This window comes from Syngnathus leptorhynchus, chromosome 10 (genome assembly GCF_054491065.1).
Source record: "Syngnathus leptorhynchus isolate UIUO chromosome 10, UIUO_Slep, whole genome shotgun sequence".
Lineage (NCBI taxonomy): Eukaryota > Metazoa > Chordata > Actinopteri > Syngnathiformes > Syngnathidae > Syngnathus > Syngnathus leptorhynchus.
In genome coordinates this window covers 5,552,973-5,579,710 of record NC_141204.1, presented here as the reverse complement: position 1 = coordinate 5,579,710, position 26,738 = coordinate 5,552,973, and the positions used below count along the sequence as shown (strand labels likewise).

General features: G+C 44.8%; 2 protein-coding genes across 7 annotated transcripts in view; both read right to left on the bottom strand.

Moving 5' to 3' along the window:
• Window positions 1–18,303, bottom strand: part of dlg5a (discs, large homolog 5a (Drosophila)) — a 31,124-nt gene extending 12,821 nt beyond the window's left edge. For all 4 annotated transcript variants that reach the window (XM_085922116.1, XM_085922114.1, XM_085922117.1 and 1 more), the window contains exons 1-10: window positions 17,545–18,303; window positions 5,157–5,225; window positions 4,033–4,207; window positions 3,669–3,812; window positions 3,159–3,342; window positions 2,080–2,339; window positions 1,599–1,911; window positions 1,082–1,312; window positions 762–946; window positions 554–679 (exon numbers count right to left, since the gene is read on the bottom strand). In XM_085922116.1, the coding sequence (XP_085778242.1) occupies window positions 554–679; window positions 762–946; window positions 1,082–1,312; window positions 1,599–1,911; window positions 2,080–2,339; window positions 3,159–3,342; window positions 3,669–3,812; window positions 4,033–4,207; window positions 5,157–5,225; window positions 17,545–17,851 (1,994 nt within the window). In that variant the 5' untranslated portion in view covers window positions 17,852–18,303. The remainder of the gene's footprint in view (window positions 1–553; window positions 680–761; window positions 947–1,081; window positions 1,313–1,598; window positions 1,912–2,079; window positions 2,340–3,158; window positions 3,343–3,668; window positions 3,813–4,032; window positions 4,208–5,156; window positions 5,226–17,544) is intronic.
• Window positions 18,304–20,534: 2,231 nt separating this feature from the next.
• On the bottom strand, window positions 20,535–26,733 carry LOC147050097 (annexin A4-like). 3 transcript variants are annotated; one of them, XM_085922303.1, is made up of 15 exons: window positions 26,605–26,733; window positions 25,092–25,423; window positions 24,702–24,784; window positions 23,819–24,166; window positions 23,657–23,744; window positions 23,472–23,566; window positions 23,085–23,198; window positions 22,776–22,866; window positions 22,462–22,541; window positions 22,323–22,379; window positions 22,146–22,239; window positions 21,950–22,045; window positions 21,559–21,617; window positions 21,257–21,379; window positions 20,535–21,150 (listed from the first exon to the last, which is right to left on the bottom strand). In XM_085922303.1, exons 2-15 carry the CDS (start codon window positions 25,420–25,422, stop codon window positions 21,091–21,093), a joined length of 1,719 nt encoding a protein of 572 aa, XP_085778429.1. In that variant the 5' UTR covers window position 25,423; window positions 26,605–26,733; the 3' UTR covers window positions 20,535–21,090. The 3 variants fall into 3 exon arrangements, with proteins under 3 accessions (XP_085778429.1, XP_085778428.1, XP_085778431.1); XM_085922302.1 differs by having other exon boundaries at window positions 26,584–26,729; XM_085922305.1 differs by having other exon boundaries at window positions 23,819–24,019; window positions 26,584–26,729.
• Window positions 26,734–26,738: the final 5 nt, after the last annotated feature.

Below are 26,738 nucleotides of genomic sequence, written 5' to 3'. Positions count from 1 at the left end.
GCTATATTTTTAGAGTGTGTCCAGTCGTGTGCACATAATTACATTTTAAATTAATGCAAGCTTGCTGCATTTTTTTTGTTTTTGTGGAAACGGATTCCCGATTTGTGGCCTAGAAAATCATATGCATACTCATTAGTCCTAATATCTGCTTTCTGAGTGATGTCCTTAAGTTATCTGTGACCTTAAAAAATATATATATTCTGACTAATTTATGTAATTCAGACTACAGTCCAGCAGAGGGGGCCTTTGCATACCATATGGTCACACGGGCAAAGAGGACAAATGCTGTCCAACTAACAGCTGTGTTTCAGGATTACATTTTTAATCTTGGCATGTGTGCAAATGCCGGGAAACAAATGAGTGAGCCCTCTCCTGCCGTCATCTCTTAAGGCACAAAATTACAGCTTATGCCCAACCACACGCAGAGCGCAACAACCAGCTTTTAAATACAACAAAGGCAGCCGCAGGACAGACCACGTTTCTCTGTACTCGCTCACACGGAGGAGGATTTCGTTCGGGGTTGTTGATTCATTAGTCTTTCAAAACGACTAACTTCATTTCTTTGAGCTCTCGCAACGCATCGTTCTTCTGCTTCCTCATGTCGTCCAGATTCCGCAGTGCGTCTGCCAGATCGCTGACCGCCCGGTCTCGCTCTCGGCGCAGGTTGTCGCACAGCGTCCTGTGGAGCGGATGCGGAGAAGGGTGACCATGTGACATCTAGTAAGCCTTCATATGAACTGGCCAGGTCACAGCGGCCACACCTGATGCTCTCCCTCTCCGCCACAATTTTATCCCGCTCTTGGAAAGCCCAGTCCCGTCGACACTTGGCCACCTCGGTCTCCTGTGAGGCCTCCTTCAGCTCCTGGGACATGGCGTCATACTGTTTCCTAAGCATTTCAATCTCCTTGTTGGCACGCTCCATGTCAAGTGTGGCCGAGTCTTGTTTCTGCACGAGTGCATTTCATTAGTTGGCCATATGTCATATCCCTTCTTAGATATCAGAATAACAATAATTGCTGATGATATTTAGTGCAGCGCGAGCAATCCAATGAAGTCCTGGTTCTACTGTATGATTGCTCACCTGCCGGGCTTGATAGTACTCCCGAAGGAGCTGATCCCTTTGAATGATTGCCTCGGTCCTCTCTTTGCGTGCTACATCTCGCTCCTCTCGGACCATCTCGATGTCCTTGCAGGCCTGGCTCAGCTCTTTCTGGGTCTCAGCTTTGTCCTTCACCTCGTGGCAGTACTTCTCCAGCAGCTCGTTCCTCTCGCAGATGGCCCTGTCGCGGTCCACCAGCGACGAGTTTAACTCCTGCGATGTGGAAATGAGGGGACGCCGATGAATCTCGCTGGCGGGCATCCATCCAATTTATTCAGAAACATTCTTCAAAGAGGACGAAGGGTGAAACTTTTTTTATGTGGTCTTTATTCCACCACATGGCAAGTTAATGTTTCAACATCTTCCCATAACAAACTCACTGATGCGCGCTTCAGTCAGAAACTAAAAAGGTACTCTTCTACTGTGGCTAATATGTGCAAGCAACAAATAAAAACAAAACAACCTGCTTCAAACATACACGTCCAGCTGCATAGTGTACCTGTCTGAGCGCTTCCAACTCCTCGCTGGCCACGACCCTTTCCGACGAGGTGTTTTTCAGCCGGGCCTCAGCCGCCTCCAGCTCCGTCTGCAGCTTGTCCAGCTCCTTGATGACCTGGTCGCGCTCGCTCATGATGAGGCGGTATTCGTTGAACACAGAGTCGCGTTCCTCCTTGTACTTGTCGCAGTCCTTGGCCGATTTGAGCTGCAGGTTCTTGTAGCGCGTCACCTCCGACTGTAAGCGCTCCATCTCGCGCTGGAGCTCCTTGTTTTGAGCGGACGACTTATTCAGCTCCTGCTGCACGGAATCGAACCTGGGGGGATGCAATTGTAGACACATAGTTTAAAAGATGATGGTGAGACAAATATCCTTATGCTTCAATCCTGAGGAATTATGTCTCGTGAAGAGCTTGTTTGAAATAGACTATGAACATAAGGGCTCGGTGTTTCACGCATATAATCAACACAGGTTGCGCGTTCACCTCCTCATGGAGGTGGAGTACTGCTGCTGGTAGTGCATTGCCGAGTCCCTCTGTATGAGCAGCGCGTCCATCTGCTTCTGCAGCCGCCGGTTCTCCTCCTCGGCCTGCTCCAGGCGGCTCAGGTCCGTGTTGTGCGTGGCCACCTTCTCGCCGTAGCGCTTGCTGAGGGCATCGTAGTCCTTTTTCACGCCCTCCAGCTTGTCCATGGCAGTGTCGTACAGTTTGTTCAGCACTTCTGAGGAGCCCTTTTCTCGCATGACCTGCCATGTACGACAAACATTCATGGGGCCAGTTTCGTTCAAACTGATTGCATTCAACCGCATGTTGTGCTTTGAATCGGCAGCAGGTGCCAGTAGAGAGCAAGCATTGCTCTACCCTTTCACAACCACATAAATCACAACATTCACGATTACCATGTGTAGGTTGAAGAGGAGTACTATACATTATTTAAACATGCCAGTGCACGACTGGAGCAGCAAACGAGTAAAATCAAAGGGCTCGCAATATTAACAGTAGCGTGTGTCCTTGAACGTGCATTACCTCATTGGAGTGAATATCTCATTATAGTGATCTTTCTGAAAAGGCCTGCTAAATTCGTGCGGGAGCGGCAATGGCCGGGGGGCTATGTTGACCTTGTCTACACAGCATATATCCTTATTTTGTTGCAAGATGCTTTGGGGCCGTGTGTCCCTTGGCCAAGCCAAAGCCCCAGTATTTTCCCTTTTGTAGAAATGCTCTGTGTGGACATTTCCCCTTCAGCTTGGCTTACGGTGTGCACTTAAGACACTGCACTATCCCCATAGGTACACTGCAAAGGAGTCCTATATGGGTCAGAGCACCCTTAGTTGACCAGAGTGCAGCAAAAATCTCTTATTCAATATACACACTGGAATCAAAGAAAGACCTGGGCAATCACTTGCTATCAATTCAATTGCCACCAGGCAATGTTTTAACTCATTCACTGCCATTGATGGCTATAGAAATATCCATTTTAACTGGGCTGGCAGTGAAGACGTTAACAAAAATGTCAAAGTATATTTTTATAATAGCTCTCACGTGTAAAATGTTTGTGACCGTACCTGCTGCTGCTGCAGTCGGAGGTCGGACAACTCCTTCTGGTCTTGACCGTGGAGCCGCTGGAGCTCCTCGCAACTCTGCTTGAGGTGATTGTGCTCTCGGACCAGCTGAGCGTTGTCCCGCCGCAGCGTCTCCATCTCCTCCTTGAGCTGCGTCTGTTCGCCCAGGACGCGGCTGTGCAGCATGCTGTATGAAGAGTGAGCAGCCAAAAAGCGGGGAAACTCATGCGCTGGCATGAATTGACATGCCAAAAGTAAATAAAAGGCTATGTGATTTGATTTATAGCCCCTAAACATAACCCTTTAGCTCAACGCAACCTGAAAACTAAATTACTAATATTTGTACAAAACACACACCCACACTTCTCGATCATAGATTTAAATGGTAATTATACAGAGGTCGTTTGGTCAATCGGGTCCATTGTAATCAGAATACAAGGCGCCGTCTTACCCCAGCTAATGAATCAATAAGTTATGTAGCATCAAGAGAGATTTGGCATAATGCCTACTCACTGGTAGAAGTCAGCCTCTTTGACAGCCTCCTCGCAGCGCTTCAGTGTTTTGGTGTGCTGGTTCTGGAGAGACTGAAGATCTGCCATGGCCCTCATGCACTGGCTTTTTAAGCGCTCATAGTCATGGCTGGCTTTGGAATTTGGCCTTAAAAGAGAGACGCCACCAAAAAAAAAAAAAAGGAGTCGACAGGGAGAATAGCAGAGACATAACCCGACCTGGGCGCAAGGACAGTACAGACAGGGTTGAGATTCCTCTCATAGGTGGGAGCCGCAAGAAAAATAGAAGCGGTACTGATAAGAAATATTTCGATGATGTGCATAGTTGGCCTTAGAAAAGAACGTTTGCGAGGGGGGTGGCTTTGTACCTGCAGTCATCGAATGTGGTGCCAGGCGACGCCAGGGCCAGACGCTTGCGGAGCTCGTCCCGCTCCCTGGTCACCTGGCGGAGCTGGAACAGGACTGTGTCCAGGTGGTCGGCGGGCGGCCGGTTGTCATTGATGGCAGGGGGCGGGGAGGATGCCTCGCCGTTAACGGGCGACCCTGTGACAGCGATGCCATGGTAGGACACAGGACAAACCTCATTAATGCGAAGATACACTTTAAATCTAAACATGTTTACCAGCATATGTGAAAAATAAATTGATATTCAAAGTGCCTGGTGCTGGCTAGTATCGTCAATAATGTCAGGAAGTGTGTACTTATCTATATCCAAGTGCATGTGGTTTTGAAAAAGCTAACCATTCCAATTTTTGCTGATTTGCAACTTGAACAAGGGGGAGACCAGTATGATTCTAACATAATCCTCTTGGGTTTCTGTGGTTGAGTTCTGATGTGCTGTAAATCCTGATAGATGTATCTTGTAATTACGAGATGTGTAATCAGTGACGGGGAATGTTAAAAGTGAAGCTACATCGCAATTTGGTGAGTGTGTGTGTTTTTGGTGTGGTTTCACAGAGCATTCTTTTGGTTCGACTCCACTTACTATAAAGGCTTACAACACACTTCGGATTCTCTGCCAAAGACACAAATGTGTCACTAAGCAGTCGGCACTATACAAAGAAGCGCATCCATAGCACATAGACTTGGGGCAGGACATTTGAGGATTATGTTCATCTTTGACTCAACATTTTGGCCCTTCTGGATGTTTATGTAACGCAGCTGAGTCATTTGGACCTTCGTCAAAAGCGGCAAAAACAAGCACACCGCTGATCGCTTAAAGAAAGGGGGAGGATGTGGTAAGGGGTTTTAAGCGCCCCAATGTCGTTCAAGACAAAAAATGAAGGGGGAGGGGTCCTCTTGTCTCCAATTTCCTTCTACATCCCATAAATCATGACGAGCTCATTTAAGCACAATTGCCAAAATGGCGAAGTTCAGGGATGTAATCAAATATTGATATTATAATGTTTTATTAAAAGATTCATTAAGCTGTTTGAAAATTGGGTCGGTCTGTGTCTATCAAAATGCTCGCTTGAGTCCCACAAGTACGTACCAACGCTGCTGAGGGAACTGCTGCTCTCCGAGTCGGACGGCATGGTGGAGAGGACACTGTACGTTGAACCTGGCAACACAAAGCACAATTTTGACATCGATCAGATTGATTGATTCCCTCTTAGGCCAGCTTTGGGCCATATTGCCGCCGCAGGTGTATGACACAATCAGTCGAAGGCTTAGGTTGGGGATGAAACCCACGCCAACGTTCTTCCTCAGCAGACTCCACATGAACCGCCGTCATCTTTCAACTGTCTTTGCACTCGGCAAGCCTTTGATGTCGTATAGCCGCTGTATGTTTTTGCCGCACACTGTCACAGCTCAAATGGGATTTTCTCTTTTTTTCGTCACGAGCATGAGCATCCACGTCGCGCACACAACGTGGAGAGAGGGAAGGATAATTCTTTATCTCAACATGCCGTTAAGATGCGGCAATATTTTTTGCACGGAGAGGATGTGCAGCTGTTTGTTACACTGCAGAGTGTCTGCTCTAAAGGGCAACTGCAACCTTCCAGCAACATGAACATTTTTTTTTTTTTTTTTTTAACAGTCCAAAAATGGAGCTTGGATTTTTACGTGATGCAGAAATGCTTTTTTGCCTACATTGTCGTCTGACTTTAGGATTCGCTGAACATCAGTTTTAGCATCACTGGACTATGCACAAAATTATTACGACACACCATTTATTTACCCAGGTACTAGTGTTTGTCTCTGCTCCAAAAAAAAAAAAGAACATGTTCATCGTCATTTTTTTAACACTCAATTAAAAAGTGCTGTTTCCTCCTGCAGTGAGAACCTGAGCCCCTCCTCTCTACAGCGAACAAAACTCTCGTGCATCCATCAAAGCTCGTAAGGAGAAAGTGCCAGTAAATCACAAAAGGAAAAGAGATCTGCTGGTGCGTGCCAGCCTCCTCTAAATGGGCCTCAACAATAAATGGTCAGTGGCGCTGAAAATCTTTTTCAGACTCTAATTCAAACACGAACATCAATAAAAAAAGCAGGACTTTAAGTTCTTTAAAAAAAAAAAAAAAAGCACGCTATGTGTGCATGTGTTCTATATTTACTGAGTCACACAAGTTCCCGTGAAGCGGGTTTAAGAGATGGCTGCTTTTGTAAGCAGCAGGCAACAAACCCATGCCAACTGTTCCCTATCTCCATCTTTGCCTCCCCACTGGGTTTGAGCCATGCTCTGGCTCCAGTCCTTCCATGTGTGACAAGGCCAAGCCTAATTAAGTGTGAGCGAGAGCGAGACCGAGCCACTCCATCTTAGACCCTGTAGACAGAGGAGAGGCCGGGGGGGCGACGGTGAGGGGGCACACCGGGAGACGGCATGGAGGAGAGGGTGAAAGGACGATAGAGGCGCCACACAAAAAGAGATAAAAGTTGTTTGAGAGAAAAAAGGGAGGATACGAAAGTCAGATGGGTGAAAAAAACAACAACCTTTTAATCTGTTCTGGTGATCCGCGCTGCCTAACACATTTGCTGCCGAGAGCTTTGATTTCCTCCCAGCGTATGAAGCAGATTCCAGGCTGTGCATTATTACATCGCCACGAAAATAAACCCTCTGAACTCATTTGCATGGTTGCGAGAGCTGACTTCTTGAACCCGCTATCTGCCTGAGCGAGTCTCGTGCTAAACAGACATAAGCTACGGCGAGTCTTTAGCACAACTCCTCTACAGGCTAAGTCCCTTTTTTTTTTTATAAATCCGAAGCAACCTCGTTGGAGGATGGCAGGCGGAAAAGCGGGAAATATTGCTTTTTGTTTGAAAAGGCACTCAAATGAATTAAAATAGTCAGTAATCCCTATGACAGAAGTTACTCAGCAAATGACTCGACAATGTGACCCATATTTGGTTGCGTCGTAGCAGAAGTGATTTCACGTCTTCGTTGCGACTAAGTTTGACTTTAGTTGCCTGATTAAATGATGAGGCGGCTGCCAATTCCGATTCAAAGATCGATCGTCTGTGCTTCCAATATCTGGCATAACACTCCCACAAATGGGAGGATTACTGGCCCAATCCTCAGGATTTAGCCACACTGACTAAATGTTTGGATGAGAATTGCGAGTTTACAAGCAATTAGCTCCAATGTAATATATGAGGCAGCTTCCTGGAGGTCCGCGGGTTAGCGGCGCTAGCTGCTGTCTGAAGCTCGTTTCATCACACACTAATTAACACCATCGGCGTAAAATGCGAGTGATCATTTGTAATGTCAATAAAGATTCAATGTCAAAAATGCAATAAAAAGGACAAAAAAGGCATCAGGTTGGATTCTGATTTTGACAGATTCCATTAGTGACTATTAGATGTTGATGGTCTTTGGGAAGGAGACACAGGAGGTGATAAATGTAGCCTCGGAGGACCTGAGGCAGCGTTAGCGCTGGCCTGTTGCTATGATCTAAATAGGTCAGGGGAGGACTCGCCTCTACCTTCGGGGGTCTTGCTACCCCCACTCGCTTCGCCGCCTTCTCTCCCGATCAAGCGATGTGCTTGGCGGCCGACGCTCGCTTCAGATGAATAGATTAGGTGTTCGAGCACATAAGGAGAGGTGACACGTGTTGCCATGGTGAGGCCGGATGAGGAGAGGCAGAGGCGAAGAGGGCTGAAATGGAGCGCGAGGAGAGAGAGGCTTGGCGGGCCTTATAAAACAAAGACGCAAAGTCTGGCTTCGACTGAAACTGAATTATTAAACGGTTCCAGAAAATGAGCACGGCTGCCAACTGACACACAAAACGCTCTGATTGGAATCGGGATGGGAACCGGCCAATGCTTGAAACCTCCGTGCTGATACGCTTTGTACTTGTACTTTAACTACGTCAACAACGCAGGGTCACGCGGTCAAGAAAAAACAATAACTCCAGCTTCTTCTCTGTCTAAAAAACAACGACCCAAAAAAAAAAGCAAATAGTAAAAGTATCTGTGCTTCCTTTTATACATTCGGCTTTGCCGCCTTTAAACTGGAGAAGCGTGCAATGATATCAGAAAAAAAAAAAACATGGCCGGGCATGACTGACTTGTTTTATGTTTTGCTTAAGTGAGACGGCGGGATGGTGTGTGACGACAAAGACGAGAAAGCAAATTTACATCCCCGACCTCCAAATCCTGGCTCCGGTGCAGTTTATGGAGCATGCGAGCTATTGGACTGAGCTGGTGATTCATTTCTCTTCAACCTCAGCTATCAATACAGAGGACCCCAATCAGGAATGGCCATTCTACTTAATTGATTGGGGGAGATGGGGGAGGGGGGACATGCTTCAATAATTATCAGTGGGATGGGAAAATTTCTTTGTGTAAAATAGTCTCAACTCTTCTTTGAAACAATGTGGCAAGTAAATGGTGGCGCCGGTATTGCAGTTCCCACACAAAGACACAAAGAGTCGTACCAGTAGAACGCATTTCAATGGTCATACTGATCACTGCCGGGTGATTTAAACGACACGGCCAGCAGTGAGCCAGCGTGGGAATGTCACCAGAGACACCGGATTAAAAAGTGTGAACCCCCGAAAGATTTACCCATCAGTGATGCACTTCATCAGTGTTGTGTGAACTTGTTTCCCAAGAGCTTGAAGGCAATAGGCTTATTAACAAGATGGCCCATTTAAATGTCACCAGTGTGACTCAAAACAAAATGGTAGAAGGTGTTTGAGTATGGTTGAGTGTCTGCGAGGGGGGAAAGTCTAATGTTGTTTCAGAATGCTCCAAACAAAAAGGAGTTTCCTCCATGTGTCTCATAAACACCAGTTTTATGGGGAACAAGACTTTTGGGAGGGAAAAGTAAGATGGGGGGACGATTTCACTGATTTTTTTTTCCCCAAAAAGTTTGACTTTAGTTGCCTGATTAAATGATGAGGCGGCTGCCAATTCCGATTCAAAGATCGATCGTCTGTGCTTCCAATATCTGGCATAACACTCCCACAAATGGGAGGATTACTGGCCCAATCCTCAGGATTTAGCCACACTGACTAAATGTTTGGATGAGAATTGCGAGTTTACAAGCAATTAGCTCCAATGTAATATATGAGGCAGCTTCCTGGAGGTCCGCGGGTTAGCGGCGCTAGCTGCTGTCTGAAGCTCGTTTCATCACACACTAATTAACACCATCGGCGTAAAATGCGAGTGATCATTTGTAATGTCAATAAAGATTCAATGTCAAAAATGCAATAAAAAGGACAAAAAAGGCATCAGGTTGGATTCTGATTTTGACAGATTCCATTAGTGACTATTAGATGTTGATGGTCTTTGGGAAGGAGACACAGGAGGTGATAAATGTAGCCTCGGAGGACCTGAGGCAGCGTTAGCGCTGGCCTGTTGCTATGATCTAAATAGGTCAGGGGAGGACTCGCCTCTACCTTCGGGGGTCTTGCTACCCCCACTCGCTTCGCCGCCTTCTCTCCCGATCAAGCGATGTGCTTGGCGGCCGACGCTCGCTTCAGATGAATAGATTAGGTGTTCGAGCACATAAGGAGAGGTGACACGTGTTGCCATGGTGAGGCCGGATGAGGAGAGGCAGAGGCGAAGAGGGCTGAAATGGAGCGCGAGGAGAGAGAGGCTTGGCGGGCCTTATAAAACAAAGACGCAAAGTCTGGCTTCGACTGAAACTGAATTATTAAACGGTTCCAGAAAATGAGCACGGCTGCCAACTGACACACAAAACGCTCTGATTGGAATCGGGATGGGAACCGGCCAATGCTTGAAACCTCCGTGCTGATACGCTTTGTACTTGTACTTTAACTACGTCAACAACGCAGGGTCACGCGGTCAAGAAAAAACAATAACTCCAGCTTCTTCTCTGTCTAAAAAACAACGACCCAAAAAAAAAAGCAAATAGTAAAAGTATCTGTGCTTCCTTTTATACATTCGGCTTTGCCGCCTTTAAACTGGAGAAGCGTGCAATGATATCAGAAAAAAAAAAAACATGGCCGGGCATGACTGACTTGTTTTATGTTTTGCTTAAGTGAGACGGCGGGATGGTGTGTGACGACAAAGACGAGAAAGCAAATTTACATCCCCGACCTCCAAATCCTGGCTCCGGTGCAGTTTATGGAGCATGCGAGCTATTGGACTGAGCTGGTGATTCATTTCTCTTCAACCTCAGCTATCAATACAGAGGACCCCAATCAGGAATGGCCATTCTACTTAATTGATTGGGGGAGATGGGGGAGGGGGGACATGCTTCAATAATTATCAGTGGGATGGGAAAATTTCTTTGTGTAAAATAGTCTCAACTCTTCTTTGAAACAATGTGGCAAGTAAATGGTGGCGCCGGTATTGCAGTTCCCACACAAAGACACAAAGAGTCGTACCAGTAGAACGCATTTCAATGGTCATACTGATCACTGCCGGGTGATTTAAACGACACGGCCAGCAGTGAGCCAGCGTGGGAATGTCACCAGAGACACCGGATTAAAAAGTGTGAACCCCCGAAAGATTTACCCATCAGTGATGCACTTCATCAGTGTTGTGTGAACTTGTTTCCCAAGAGCTTGAAGGCAATAGGCTTATTAACAAGATGGCCCATTTAAATGTCACCAGTGTGACTCAAAACAAAATGGTAGAAGGTGTTTGAGTATGGTTGAGTGTCTGCGAGGGGGGAAAGTCTAATGTTGTTTCAGAATGCTCCAAACAAAAAGGAGTTTCCTCCATGTGTCTCATAAACACCAGTTTTATGGGGAACAAGACTTTTGGGAGGGAAAAGTAAGATGGGGGGACGATTTCACTGATTTTTTTTTCCCCAAAACAAATAATTTAGTTCACAGAATTCAACAAGATTCTTGCCTCTTGCATTATAAATACTGCAGTTAGTCTTTGAATAACACGCTGGAGTGTCTCTTGCTGAATTTTACATAGTCTGATCTAAGACTTGTACAACATTAAACTTTGTTGTTGTGATATCACAATTTGACTATTATCAGAATCATTAGCGCAGCGTGTGCGAATCGAATTTAAAAGTCTTAGGTCAATTCCAAACTCATTTTTAGAGACGTCTGAAAACTCGGATCGGAAAGAAGGAATCGCCCTCATATTTGTCCCAATCCTGACTTGACCTACAGTACATTTGTTTTTTCCTGCCCCGTGAGCTTCTCGACTCTTAAGTAACAATTAAAATGCTGTTTGACTTCTCCGAAACATATTTGCTTTCCATGTTCTATCGGCTAAAGTGCGCAAATACAAGTTTAATGGCTCGATCCGACTCCCTCCCTCTGCTCCCAATAAGATGTGAAATGGGCCTTACTTCTGCTGGGCCAACATTCTGGGCAGTGAGCCAGCATAGCTTCGCTGCTGATGCAAAAAGGAGCGACCATCTGATTTCAAGAGTCCACTATGCTCAGCATAAACATAAAAGATGTCCAAACGGGATGACTCCATGAGCCGGGATTACTCGGCGGCACGCACAGTGCCTGACTCATGGCTCCGTGTTCTTCTGGGCCCCTGGTCAAAACCCACCCACCTCTTTCACTGTGAGGTTTGTCATGCTGTTTGCTCTTTGACGCACAAGATAAAAATTATCTTCCGCAAATAGAACCTAACAGTCACAAAGACAAAGTAAGGTCTTCGCCCATGCAAAGCTGTCGGAACTATTGAACTGCCGTAATGTTGAAACATACCCCCCAGAGTGCAATCGGGTCCGCTTTATTATCAGCCAGCCTTTATGGGTCTCCACGCTACAAAATAACCTCTTGTTCAGCGTAAGAGGAGACATCACTTTTGTCACGAACATCTTGCCTGTGCCAAGAGCCGCGAGAACCAAAGGGTCAAAAACCTCTTCAAAATGTCCCCCAAATGGGAGCTGTCGGAGAAGCCTGCCTGAGTTGAAGAAACACCCAAATGGAATTTTGGACGATCTTTCCGACATTCCTTTCATCTGTAGAACAAGGGCCAGTGTGTTGATTTAGATAGACTTTACACAGTGTGCAGAGATAATTCGCTGGACCTTTGTAGAGGTCACCCATCTGAGGAGGTAGAAAAATATGCCGAGAAGAATTCGTCAGACTTAAGATACTATTGTTGGATATTGTCACATAATCAAATGGAACCTCCCCTGAACTCATTCACTCCCATTGACGTCTATAGATGCCAAAGATAAATTTTAACGGAGCCGGCAGCGAATGAGTTAAAGTCTAACTGACATTTGTATCAAACCTGTTGACATTTTAAACAATCTGAACTCACTGATTAACTGCAAACTAGTACAACAAAACTATTTGTCAGATCAAGCACGAGAATAGTAAATATTTCTCCTCAGGAGAATTTTGCAATCTGGCGTCCCCCCGCCTCCCGTCTTGCAAAATCATGCCTTGTCCAGAAAGGATCAAGTGCTGTCAACTCATTTGCTCGCGATCACAACACTCAAGCCGGAGCCCTGCGTGACCCGGCCGGACAAATGGGTGCAGGTGTCGGCTATACAAATTAAGGAGTTGAGGATTAAACAGATGGAGAGCCCACGACACGTGCCAAGAGCGCCGGCGGAAGCTGGACGCCCGTACTGCGGCAGGATAGGAAAGGATCGACGGGATGGAAGAATAGACAGAGTGGGAGGTAAGGTAACGCAAGGTCAAAAAGCTGTTTATTTCCATGACATCACAAAGCTAGCAAATATTTTCAAATCGGCATTTCCGCTCCAGTTGCTACTAGAAAGCGTATGAGTGCGTAAAACGCTAATTGAGGTCAGCGGTGCTGTAGAAAAATTCACCAGTACATTATTTTCTAAGCAAAAAATACACAAGAGATGTGCTTAATAAAACTGCAGAATTAAATTGGGAGCGTAACACAGAGACCGAGTGGACACAATAAGGTCAACCTCTTATTAGCTTGTTTTGTAGGCCTTGATGGATTTATTGAGCAGCATCTCTGACAAGGACAGCCATGCTAGCCGAGAAGCTAATTACAAGTCGTGTAAGGCTGCAGCGTCCAATTGTTTTGTGTGTGGGTTCAATCTTTAACCTTGTTCTTAAGATAGAGTATTTATTCAAAAAGGCCAACAATTTGGCTTTGAAAATCATGACTTAGTAATGGACCCCCAGTACACGGAAATAACCAGTAAAAAAACAATCCATCTTGGCATTCCTGTAGTTGGAGCCTCAGCGGAAATCCGATCTAAGATGGCAACCTGTGCTGCAGGTTGAGCGGCGATCTGGTGGTGTGATAAAAGGCGCAGCGAGTGCCTCGTCTAAAACGTGATGCGCTCTAATGCCATCAATCAAAGAAATGCTGCGACGACAATCGACTGCGGATGAACCCGATGGCGGTGGCCGAGGATGAGAGTGTTGCGGACTGGGTGCGTCATGGCACGACAGCTCGCATGTAGAAACGCACACACAGATGCACAAACACTGAGGGGGGAGTGAGGCCAGGTTCAGTTCACAGGAGATATTCAAAGTCAGCAGTCTTGACAGCAGCGTTAGGGTCACAATTCATTCTATCGTTGTCACTGTTTTATGGAGTGGGACAGAAACCGGGAAAGACGACACACACGCACACACGCATGCACATGCGCAGAGTGTCTGTGCTGGGCGGCTGTACCCAACAAAGTGCTGAACAGGCACTTTGGGTCTTTCAAACAAAAGGCCTGTTGTCTCCCCTTCCTCTTTGTATCACCATGCTCTTCTTCTGTCTCACTGTCGTGCTCCAAACATCGTTGAAAGAGCAACGCATCCTCCATCAAGGCCAAACAAATAACGCCGTCGTATTTTCTCAAATTGGAATCTGCATTGCGGTGGAGCCTCGATTCATCACTGCCTACTAGGAACAATAAACACTTCACCTCAAATAAATGCCTCATTCCTCAACCTCCGAAGTAACACGTGGTGTCACATGATGCTGGGCTAGCAATTACCTTTAATCACCCTTTTTTTTATTAACGCAAGTCTGTTTCTAGATTACAATACTGACGGAATGGAATCTTAATACTGTATGGAATAATATTGGCAAAGAGTGTTTGACCACAAACGGTCCAGCAACACATGCAGACAGAAAACTGAACCAAAGTAATTTGAGTCCAAAATGTGGTCACAGAAAGAATTATAGTTCCAAGTCAAGGTCGCACCCCGTATAACGTGAATCCTGTAAATCAACAAGCATACGGTAGTCCCTGTTCAGTCCATCCTCAATATTGCGAGCGCCTAGCAAGGTCATCGCATGATATAGTATCAAAATGGTTGGCGGATCAAAGAGCAGAAAAGGACAAGAAATCAGCACGAGGAGAAAACGCAAGAGGCAAAAGGGCATCAGAGGGAGGGCAAGGACACCGCAAGTTCTCAGCTGAATTTTGCTGCCCTCTGCTAGAAGTGTGTTTATGTCACTGTCACATGGCAGCGTGCACGTGTGTGCATGCGGTATGTGCGTCTAAGTCCATCTTCAGGTCAGTTGTCAGCCTGGCTGCGTAATCAGCTTGCAGCCCTTTGCATGAATATGAATATGATTATATTTACTCGGCGGAAGAGGACGTGCTGAATGACTCCTGTGGCTTGCGGTTTAATTAGTGACTTTGTCAAGAGGGGGGATTAACGACACGAGACACACGCACACAGTCCTCCAGTATTCTGACGCACGGCATGACGGGCGTCAGAATAATGAACGACTTGTTTGTATGTTTGTCTCCGGTGAGAGTGTGAAGGGTTCGGCGAGGCTTAGCGATCAGAATTTGGCACTCAGGAGATGGGAAGACGACTTCTATCAAAACATAAGACAGTTTCAGTTCATTCGTGTAAAAAAGGAAGAAAGTGGTTGATTCTCAGTTGCCCAATCAACAGAAGGCAGCGTGTCAAGTTCCAGCCATCGCAAGCGTACCATTGCGACTGGTTGCCAGTTCCCAAAAGTGCTTCGCATAATGAATAAAAATATTTGTCAATCACAGTGGCTTCTCAAAAATAAATAGTTGTTTAATCATCCTTCGATCGACCGCTCATTCTGTTCCCAATTTGTCTTTCCCCATCGAAATGAATGAAAATTACATTAATCTGTTCAAACCCCCTAATAAATGACAAAAAAATATATGTTTTTTTTTAATCATACAAGCTCCACGAGCAGAGAGCAGGTCGCTTATCAGTGAGATTAATCACACACTCATTTACTCTCTGCGCTTGAAACGCCCTGCGGAACCGAGACAACCAAGAGCAAAGCTCCGGAAAGCTTGCGTTCCGATATACAGTGGGAGTGCCCGGAGGCTTTGTCTTTGCTCTCTCCCTCTCAAGTGCACTTAAAAGGCGGTAATCGCATCAACTGAATCGCTACAGCAAAGATAATGAGAATAACAGGGGGAGAAAAAAAAAAAACCCACAACGCTCCAGTCGGAAGACGGGCGGCCAAGGAGAGCGGGGCGGCGGAAACGAAGGGCTGCAAAGGCGTGATAATAACGCCTCTTACAACGACAGTTTACTTCAGCCAGAGAGGCAAACGCAGGACTTGAGTCATAACTACAGGCTGAGATGCACGATGAGCAGCCTCTCTCCTTGTACACAGAAGGTCAACACACTCAGAGAACGGTACTGGCCCTTTAGGGACACAGTGATACGTCAACGGGATTACTTAAATGAATTCAAACCCACACGCAATGTCTCAACAGGGTTAGTAGCTTCCCATAAATTCTAAGAAACCCTAACCCCCCAAAAAAGTGCAAATATCTTCGGGTGCCAAACCGCAAGTATGCGGAGGTTGACCATAGATGTCTAGTTCATTGATTTATTTATTTCTACACAGTGTCTTGATAAGTTCAGTGCTTAAGAATTGCAGTCCACATAAACACATGGCATTAAAATTAACAAAATATACAATGAGAAGTATTTCCCCTTGAGTTTATCAACTCTAGTGCCTTATGTAAACTCAATGTCACAAAAAAAACCTCACATTGTTGTGTTTAAGTTTTTTATCTGATTAAAGGATTTGATTATTGGTAAAATAGCTACTCTGGTAGTATTCGATAACTGCAGCCCAACTCGAACTAGAACCTGCTTTTGACAGTAGAAACACTCTTTGGGTTCTCCATAGTGGAAAAGGAGCCGTTGACCCCATTTGGAACTACATGGTACTTTGAGGAACGGAAAATGTGTAAAGAAAGACCTTGTTGCCGAGACTCGCCTACGAGTCAGATCACGGACAATGTTGGCAGCTGCGATAAAAAAAATGAACAGTATTTTAGGATCAGCGCTAATCCGCAGCTGCGACAATCAATGTGAGAGGTATTACGGCTTCGGGAGGGATTGGCAGTAGCAGACCTAAACGTTTCAAACAAAGCTTTCCCTATGCCAAAACGGATGGAGTGGGGAGTAGCTACATCTCCCGCTTACATTTGGGTCTCTAGCTAGGCCCATCCTGCTTAGAGGTACCATGCCGGCTGGCGTAAAACTATAGACGAGCGCTTACACATGCTCGCTACAAATGAAATATACTTTCATTAAAGTGTGGATGTATTGGGGCGCTGAAAGTAAATCAGGCTGAGTCTCACAAACGCAAGCACATGCGGCCAATGTGTGTGTGCGGGTCGACGTGGTACGGCGGTATGTTTGTTGTCATGGAAACAAGTCAGCCGACCTAATGCACCGTGACCGCGACGCGGCACTGACAGCAAACTTGATGCTGATGTTGCTGAACCGATGCTGGGAATTGAATCGCATCACACACTGAGCGGATGTCGCTTGTCAAACAAGAGTCCTTCCGCATGAATCATAGCTAAGGGACTATAAAGTACGGTGCAGTCTACACGGATTTGGTTTTATGCTCTTGGTTCACAAATTTAATTCTACGGCCAACTGTGGATAGAAGAAGACAGAGACTGAATAGAGTCTACATTGACATCTGGACAACAAAAGTGATGTATCTCCTCTTAACTACTCACGGTAGATAAACAACGCATAACAGTGAGTAACATATTTGTCTATACGTGTTGCTCCACCATTTTTGTTTGATCATAGGCAATCTCAAGGTACCAGTGTACATTGCTAACCTCGCATATGTATAATATCGTGACATATAAACATAATATACTGACAATTAAGCATTATCCATCTAAGGGGGCTGCCATTTTGCCTTGTACTCCCACTTGTTGTCAACTGAAATAACCGCTCAATGCCTAATGACGTGTTTTCTGAGTCTGACCATGTGATGCTGGCAAACATCTTTATGTGTTGGGGCTGTGACAGATCTTTTCAAATTCTAAAAATCCTTGTGTGTACCAGGCCTTAAGGGAGAACTTGTGGTAAGCTTTGGTGGCCCACTTAAAATCATATAAAGGGCCAATCATGGCCCCGAGGTTTCACATTTGACACCTGAAATACCTCAAACTAGAAAATGGATGGATTGAAATGTTGCAATAGAATCAAGTTACCCCATGCTTTGCTCTAGTGTCCCTGTGGAAGACCACCCAGGTCACAGCCAACCAAGAGCCCATTTCCTACCGGTGTTGTGGTCTACGGGCCCTCCGCCGATGTTACCACCGAAGAGGACAGCGTGTAGGTCGGGGTATGCCTTCTCCAGGGCCATGCACAGGTCCAGGAAATGGTCACTCTCCTTGTTCGTCAGCATCTTCAGCAGCAGCTCTACTTTCTCTGCGCTGGACGAGCAGTTCTGGTCCAGCTCGAAGCGGTCGAGTTGGCTGAGAGCACCCGAGACGACGAGCAGCTCGATGACACGGTCGGCGTCCGTGATGGACTCCACTAAGTTCGGGTGGCACTGGTCGAGCAACTCTTTGTGCTTTGGATCCATTGCTACGCGCAGTGGTAGTTGCCCCCCAACGTCAACCCTCCTCCTTAGCTTCTCCGAAGCTAACGCGCTGGAATATCCGTAAGCGATCAAAAGTACCGAGAGATCGGGGAACTTAAGTTAGTTCGCCGGAGCGGCATCTGGAGAGCGTTGTTTATAGCATAGTAGTGGGAAAGGCACAAGGAGCCATATTGGTTGCCCGGGGCTGTTGACTGCACTAAACAGCGATACATTGTCCCATCTTACTCGCGTGTGGCGATTCACGTCGTCTTCCGCCTCCTTTCCGAGTACCGACACATTTCTCTCCCCCTCTCTCTCTTCTCGTGAAGAATTCGACGCGCCCCCGGACGAGTCAATTGCTGGGTTACGGGGAAGGAAAGGAAGAAAAAAAGTCATGGAACTCCACCGCTGAGCCTCTGCTCCACTGTATTCTCCGCCATGTCTGGGCAACTCAGCAGCTGCTGTCCGCTGTCAATCAAGGCGCCGTCCAATGCCCGTATACGGTAAAAAGGCGGAGCCCGTTGAATAACACGCCCATTTTATCAATGGGCGTGAACGTGACCTCACGGTACGTCCGAATTATAATAAAAATAGACGATGGAGTAGCACGACGGAGAAAAAGTGTAGAAAATATTTTAGATTTGCAGTAGATGCTGCATTTAATTGAGTAAAATTCCAGGATACGTTTTTTTTTATCCTCTTATTTATTCTCAGTGAGAGTGAGGTCCTTGCTGATATGAGGAATTTATTTAAATAAATGCGAAATAATTATGCATCTAAAACACAACTATGGGTACAGTACATCTGAAGCACCGGTTAAGATGCACATAAAATAATTTAACAATAGTGCAATTACTAATTCTTTAAACACATTTATAAATATATGTTCTTATTTATTTACTATTGATTTTATGGAAGCATTTAAAATATGGTTCGGTAAAAGAATATTTAGTTGAACTTTTCCTTTTCAAGAGATGCTGAATCGTAATCATACGCAAATGTTTCTGAATAAACTGTGCAGCTTTAAAACAAAAATCCATGCTTACATAATAATGTTGCTATAGCCACGGGCGTATGAACCGTGTACCATCTCCGTTCAAGCTGCAACACTGCAACCAATTTCCTTGCACGTGTGTGGAAGCTTTCAAAAGCTATTTAAGTGCTGACAAATGATATCAGCATTTGTGAAATACAACAAGAAGATGATGGATGCCGTCCGCTCTCAAGATTGTTGGCACAGAAGCAGCCGTCTGCAGGCGTTTACCTCTCTCAAAGCGTGACCTTATTCATGCATGCACTGAATCTCATTGTGACATCTCCAATTCCTTTACTCTCATTCTCCCACCCTCCCTCCTCTCTGTCTGCCATGTTGGCTCCACACACAGCCTGAGCGATGTGATGTGCTCCCCCTTTAGATGAAAAATTAATAAGGATTCATTCATAAGCAGGTCCCCCACTTGCAGACATAGATTGCACACTCATGTCTGGGGCCTTATTTCTGAGCATACAGAAAACAGATACCTTTCATATGGTCTGCCATTATTTATGTTGCATTTAGAAGTTGATTCTCAGCCCTTTCATTTACTGAGAGCAGATTTGTTTATCAGACAAGTACAGATACGAGAAAATAATAGGGAAACCTCAAAAGTGGAACATAATACATTCTATCACACTAGTTGACTTCCAAGCTGTTCTAATTTTATCCATCCAAAGATGCCCCAAATGGTGGGCAACTCAACCTGAAGGTAACATATTGATGACAATCGTGCTGGTTTAGGCACTGCAACATATTGGGAATCTCCTTACTCTTATTTAAGATGTAGTTAATGTTCTATGATGGGTATTTAGCTATGTTTTAAGGAGGTCACAATATTACTGACACAATGACTAGGAAGGACATTGTTGATGTCAGTTGTCATTACATGACTACATATATTATGTTGAGGGTGTTCTCTCTGGGATCAAATGAGAAATCAAATTAAAACTCAGTCTTTTTTTTAATTATGGATAAGTACACTCGCTTCATTATGATCCCTGCAACAGACGGGCAGAAAGTGATCATCATGAGTAAACTTGATTACACAGGCATAACCACCTCATTGCCTTACAAACTGATGGGATGGTGTCGTGTCTTGATTAATATTAGGACTGATTAATATTAGGACTGATTATTATCTCAGCATGGTGATAATGCCTTCACGTCATCTAAATTCAGCAAGACGTCAGGGAGGGGGACCAGTTTTCCCCATACATGTTAGATTTGTTTAACATGACACAAGCAGCTTTTGTGGACAAGTGATAAGCAGACTGGCTCATTCTTATGAGGTTGGAACCCAGGCTGCGGCCCCAAGCCACGTTCTGAACTCACTGAAGTGAGAATGACTTCAGTGTTTTGCTGCCTTCTGCTGGCAAAAGAATAAAAGGCAGTCCGGTGTGATACAGTTTAAATTTTTTTTTTTTCTTTCCTAGGCTGTAATAAGGTTTTTTTTATGAACAACTGAGTGAGGGATTGTTTTAACACATTCACCAGACAGAACCGATTTCTCCTGATTTTGAAGCCTCGTTTTGAATATATGGTGATTTATTTGACCAACAAAATTCAGCAGGGTTGCTAACAACCAGTGACATGGCGTGTCAAACAATACAAATTGTATTTTGCCTGTAAGCAATATAATGAACAAGAAAGTAGTCACCCGTGATTTTATTTTCTGAGAATTTTGAATATAAAATTCCAGGTATAGATAGAATAGAATCATTCACATGATCCGAAACCATAGGGTAGAGCATTGACAGAAAATGTTAAAGCAGACTCACAATAGCGATCACAGGGCACAGCATATGTAGTGCATTTCATTTCAGCCCGAACATTAATCAAATTTTGAGACATGAAGTAGATATAAAATACCTGCTCATAAAGGCACATCTACAATTGGCACTACAGCATGATCTTATAGGGACCCAATAAACATATACAACATTTATATATTTTAAAAAAATATAAATCATTCTTTCGCACTTGTAATATTTTGAAATTCTCTCGTTTAACTCAAATAATCAGCATGTAAAAAATATAAAAGCTTTTTTGTGTGCACATTATATAATTGCAAGTGGCCAAGTGAGGTTACAATAGGAAGACACTAGCGTGGCATGCATTTTTTTTTTTTTTTGCAGTTTGTGTATATTGCTTGGACAATATAAAGCCAAAATGGATTACTATTGAAGGCCCGTATAATGTGATTGCTTCAGTCATTGCCGCCACACAGCTTGAGGAGGAGCTTCTTGTAGTCTCCAGACGTGTCACCCTGTCGAGATTGCACAAACATTTATATCCGACACAGTCACTTTGCTTTTCGTTTCTGCACGCGCTTGGACATTTAATTGGGCAATCAAACTCATTCTAATACTTACGGAGATGTGAGTGTACAGCGACTTGCCGTAGTTTTTCACATATTCCTGGCGGATATCCAGCATGTCGACCTCAGAACGGGACACCATGATTCGGATGAGAGTGGTGTCTTTAGTACCAGCCCCCTGAGCAGGCACACACGTACGGAAAAAAGAGTGATATTAGGTATAGAGAATGTGGGAAAATATACGACTGTTGTTAAAAAAAATAGCAAAGACATCACCGACTACTCGACATGGACTTGCCTTTCATCACGTTACCAAGGATTTAAAACATCTAAATATTTGCTTGCAGCAAGTCTCACCTTCATGGCCTTGTAAAGTCGCTCAGCAAAGTAGGCTGGTGTATTCTTAATACACTTCACTGGAATAGAGAACATATACACTTAACACCAAATACATGGAACAACCTTACACCTATATAGCAAAACCAAAAATATCATGCAACATGCACACTGCAGTGCAGACGTTAAAAATAAAGTGAACCCAGCAGTGGACTGACTGAAACACCAAACATCTAGATCAAACACTTGAGATTACAGTACCATAACCCTGATGGTGGCAAAAGGAAAAAAAAAAACAAGGTGTTAACAATGTACTACATCCAAAAGTCATAAACGGGTTATCTGAAATAAAATCTGCATTCGTAGCACAATGTGGCAGTTGGACAACAATTGTTGCCGTTGTTTATCTTACCCACAGCCAGCATGCCACTTTCCAAGTCTCCGGACATCTCTCTGCTGATGCTCTTCTCGATATCTCTGCCACACATCTTTTGGTACTCCATATAAACTGCACAACATAATAAAATACATTGAGATTGGATATTGATAACAGACTCAAACAGTTTCAACTCATGAACATGCTGGAATTTTGCTTATTTAGTGCATACCTGCCCTGAGATGGTATTTGCTCCTGGCACAGAGGATGGCGTTAAACTTTGATTCGTCCGTCCCAAGCTTGTTCTCTCCAGCAGCGTACAGGGCCTAGGAGGAGAGCGGCAGTCCTGTTTATATAAATGATGATAAATGGAGCAAATGAGTGTGAATTTGTGTCCATTCGATTGTACCTGAGCGTCTTGCTTGGCCAGTGAGACATCGACATTTGGTCTTTCATCTCGATTACCCTAAAATGATGGTGGTGGGGACTTGATGAGTTCTCAATGTACGTATTGGCAGACAAATATTTCATTCGTTTTTTTGTTGTACCTGTGCAAGAGAGATCAAGAGTCTACGGAAGTGTCCTGAGGTGTCACTGCTGATGGCGTCCTCCATAGACTTCTTGTATTCTAAATTGGAATGATAATGTGAAAATAGGTCAGTTGAAGCAATTTTGCCACATTTTATCATTTTTGTGTGTGTTGGACTGGAGTTTCCACCGAAGCACAAGTCAGACCATTTCAGGGAAGTATCCCTCCATTTTTTTGCCTCTTGTTGAACATACACAACTCTGGATGTCGGCAATTTTATCAAACTCCAAACGTGGCGATTAGTAATGAACCGAACGGCTCAAAGCGTCTCACCTGTTTTGTAAATACGGCTTATCTCCTTGATTTCGGCATTAGAACGTGACGACAGGATCTCTATCAGACAGGCTTCGTCGGTCCCAGCACCCTGCAAGGATCACGTAGCAAATTATAATATCATTTGTGGCTTTATCAGCACACTTTTTCTGTCTAGTAACAAATCTTTATTTAAACTGACATTTAATTTTTGTCTTTGATTATAGATTCAAAATATTACCATTTATATTACATCCCTCTAATCATTGCTTGCGTTCCAGAATCTTATTAATTAAAGCTATACTGTGCAAGTTTGGTGTGAATGTTGACCTTGATGGCATCGTGAATCTCCGAGGCGTCAAACGCAGACGGGCTCTTCAACGTGGCCATGACCAGCTTCCTGAAGTCACCCGACAGTTCAGAGTGAAGGTCCTTAATCAGATCCTAAAAATGAAAACAAGCTTGGAATAACTAAAATCATCAATTACTAGAGCTATGAAAAACAATCTATAATGAGCACTGAGCTCTTGTCATCCAGCCATCTTTTCATTTAGCTGGCAGCACCTGTCATTAACTCGTCAACGCGGGCTATGTTAAACTCTCGATATGGAGTACGCCGTATAAACGCAAACACTATTTTAAAAAAGCGCGGCTTTTCTCATTATAGTAACAGACAGCTGCGTTAAGAATAAGAATGGACGGGCAGGATTGGTTTACCTTCCCGTAGGAGGTTTTGTAAGCACGGAGCAGAGGAACACGCTGCTTGTTGGAGCGACTCCCCAGCAAGTCGATGATGGCCTGCTCATCCGTTCCTGCACGCACATACATATTTTGCATATTCAAATACCAGGAGAATTATTGAGCATGGGCTTGACCAGCAGCTTCACAACCAGATCACTCACCAAAGCCCTTCATGGCCTTCCTCAGAACTTCGACATCTTTGAGAGGGTCCGCTCCAGGAAAGTCCTTGATTGTCCCTCTGAACCCTTTCTGCAATCACACCAATTCAACCCATATCATATTTGGTCCAATATTCTATAGTAAATTGTCTTGTTGGTTCTTACATGAACAGGCGGGGCCATCGGCATCCCTCCGCCTCCGTAGGCTTGGGCGGATGGATTCGGAGAGGGGACCTTTGGGTACCCAGGCATAGGCGCCGGTGCTGCTCCGTACCCGGTGGGGTTGGGAGAGGGTGCGCGAGGGTAGCCGGGCATAGGCTGGCCGGGGTAGCCCATCCCTGGCCCTTGAGGCATGGCTCCTCCTTGCTGTGAGTACAGGCCACATGACTGATGGTTAGGGAAAGGGGCACCATACCCGCCTGGTGGATATACAGGCGGGTATCCCCCGGGTGCTTGGGCGTACAAGGAGGGGTTTGGAGAAAAACACGCTACACCTTGGCACATCTGGTAGGCCTGCAATTTGGAAAGATTGGCATTCCGTAACATGGGCAACATTACACCTTTCTGTAGTCTATGGAACTATGTTTCATGGTAGGCAACAATGACACAAGTATGCAAACAAAACGTTGGCCATGCTGTGCAGTGAAATGGGAAGTTTGACGTCACAAATTACGTAAACAGGGCAAAGAATGACAAAGATGGAAGGATTGAAAGCGGCACAAAATGGGAAAGCATGAGAGGAATGGATGCTAATTTTAATGTCCTGATGTAAATTGTTTTCTTCTCATGCAAGAAAGCCAGAAAAATAAGCTGACTGACAAAAAAAAGCAATGCTGTTGTGTTTTTTTTAATTTTTTTTTTTTAAAATACAAACTTCAAGAACTGACTTACCCATAAAGTGTAAAGACGGAAAAGCCCAGTTATGGATCAATTTCAGTGATTCTAACTCCAATATTCAACGTAACCATCTCATCATACATACGTATAAAAATCTTTTATCAAGATGCGGGAACATTGTTGTTGTTTTTTTCCCATCAAGTCAACCTACCATGCCGGCATTGTATCCCGGGTTGCTGAGGTTGTCCACACCTATGGAAGGATATCCGCCAGCTGGCCCACCTCCCCAGCTGCCTGCAGCACAAAACAAACATTCAACCTTTAGCCACATTGCATTAGCTTCAAAATACCTAACGATTAAGAATAGAAATAGACAATGAATAGAGGAATGACTCCTCTTGCTGGAACTTTGCGACTCGTCAACAAGTAGGTGACAGAGTGTTAAACTCAGAATGGAAGAACTATATGAGTGAAAAGAGGGAGCAAAAGACAACTGTGCTACTAGCGTTTCTTAGCAACTGTAGACTTTTGTTTGCTTTGTGGGGGTACTTAAAATAAACTTTTGGGGAAGAATTGCATGGTCCCTCACACTTGCCCTTACCTTGTGGAGGTGCTGGTGGGTAGCCTCCAGCCTGAGGTGGAAAACCTCCAGCCTGAGGTGGAAAACCTCCTGCCTGAGGTGGGTAACCGCCCGCCTGGGGTGGGTAGCCCCCCGCCTGGGGTGGGTAGCCGCCCGCCTGGGGTGGGTAACCGCCCGCCTGGGGTGGGTAGCCGCCGGCCTGGGGAGGGTACGCACCGGGTTGTGGTGGGTATCCACCTGCTTGAGGAGGGTAGGCACCAGGCTGAGGAGGGTAGCCGCCTGCTTGGGGTGGGTAAGTACCAGGTTGTGGCGGGTATGCACCAGCTTGAGGAGGATAGCCAGGGTAACTCATGCTTTCAAAGACAAAACAGTAAATCCATTCAAAAGTGATTAAAGAGTTGGAATCATGATCATAGTGAATCATAGTGCATGAAATAAAAAAAGGTTTCCTGGGTGTCGGCCGTTTGGCCTAAAATGGTAACTTCTATTTCCTATGGGAAAATATTGTTTACAAATGCGAATAAATTGGAGGTCGGCCATCATCCAGGAACAGAAATTTCCACAGTTTGCATTGCACAGCAACTCTACCAGTTCCAGGAACAAATGTTGGCAAGAAACACAAACCACACAAAACTACACTCCTTTAAAGGTACATTCGACATACATTGACAGTAAAATATGTATATATACTTTTCTTCTAAGACCACAAGGCAATAATTGCTTCTCAAACAAAAGACGTGTAAAGTGGATTTTTCGGCAATGTCACGATAACACGAGCTGTCACAAAAAAGCATGGAAGTCATACATAAAGTGGGGTAGTCATCAAAACTGCATCGGTAGAATGTATTCACTGACAACTCATGACAATATTTTGCAAAAAAATGTAGATACACTTTTCAAGCTTACCCAAGGCTAGGAACAGAGTTGTCAAACTAGGAAGCACTACAAGATTGGGGGAGGGACATGATTTTGTATCGTTCACCCCTCTTATGTAAGGGGGTCTTACTGCAGGTTTTCATATTTGTGTTTAAGGTTCTTAAATAAAAAACTTATATAGACGTCTCCTTGTTCAATGTTAATGTAGTTATGATCAGAGAGTCAAGAAAGGGTACAATGGCTAACTGTGTAAATATAGTGAATACAAAGCTAACTGTACTTCCCGTAGCTTAGCTTTGCTGAAGTTGAGCTGACATATAAGCTTGGACGGTAACTGTGCATCGGGCGAAAACAAATCACTGAAAAATGCGAAATGATATTACGATCACATAATTAGACGCATTACAAGTAGACAGCGGTGAAAACAGCGCCAATGTTTAAGTCCAGCTAAAGATAAACATGCCCTCATACAACGGCTGAAATAATCGAGAAAGGGGGACCAAAAAAAACACAGTAACGTAACACCATGAAACGCCGAACAAAAATAGTCGCGACGTCTCAAGAGGTAACTTGTCTTCGAAGTATTTCAAAGCCATTGTTCTCAAAACAAATGTACTTGTAGAAATCAGGAACTTACTTTGGCCTGTTGTGCTTTTACCTGGTGCTCGCAGAGTACTCGAATGCTGGTAAACGACGTTCTAGGCTTGCCGTGGGTGGGTCACTCAAGAGTTTCCATCTTGAAGGGAGGAGCCGCCCACCGATCCGTGTGTGTCACACTTGCGCTGCCTGTCA

Bases quoted from the DNA above. Each gene is read 5' to 3' on its own strand.
- LOC147050097 (XM_085922303.1), bottom strand. From the start codon at position 25,422: ATGAGTTACCCTGGCTATCCTCCTCAAGCTGGTGCATACCCGCCACAA. The intron at 22,542-22,775 runs GTGAGACGCTTT...ATTCCAATTTAG, and splicing joins AAGCCGTATTTACAAAACAG to AATACAAGAAGTCTATGGAG. The intron at 22,380-22,461 runs GTACAACAAAAA...CCATCATTTTAG, and splicing joins TCTTGATCTCTCTTGCACAG to GGTAATCGAGATGAAAGACC.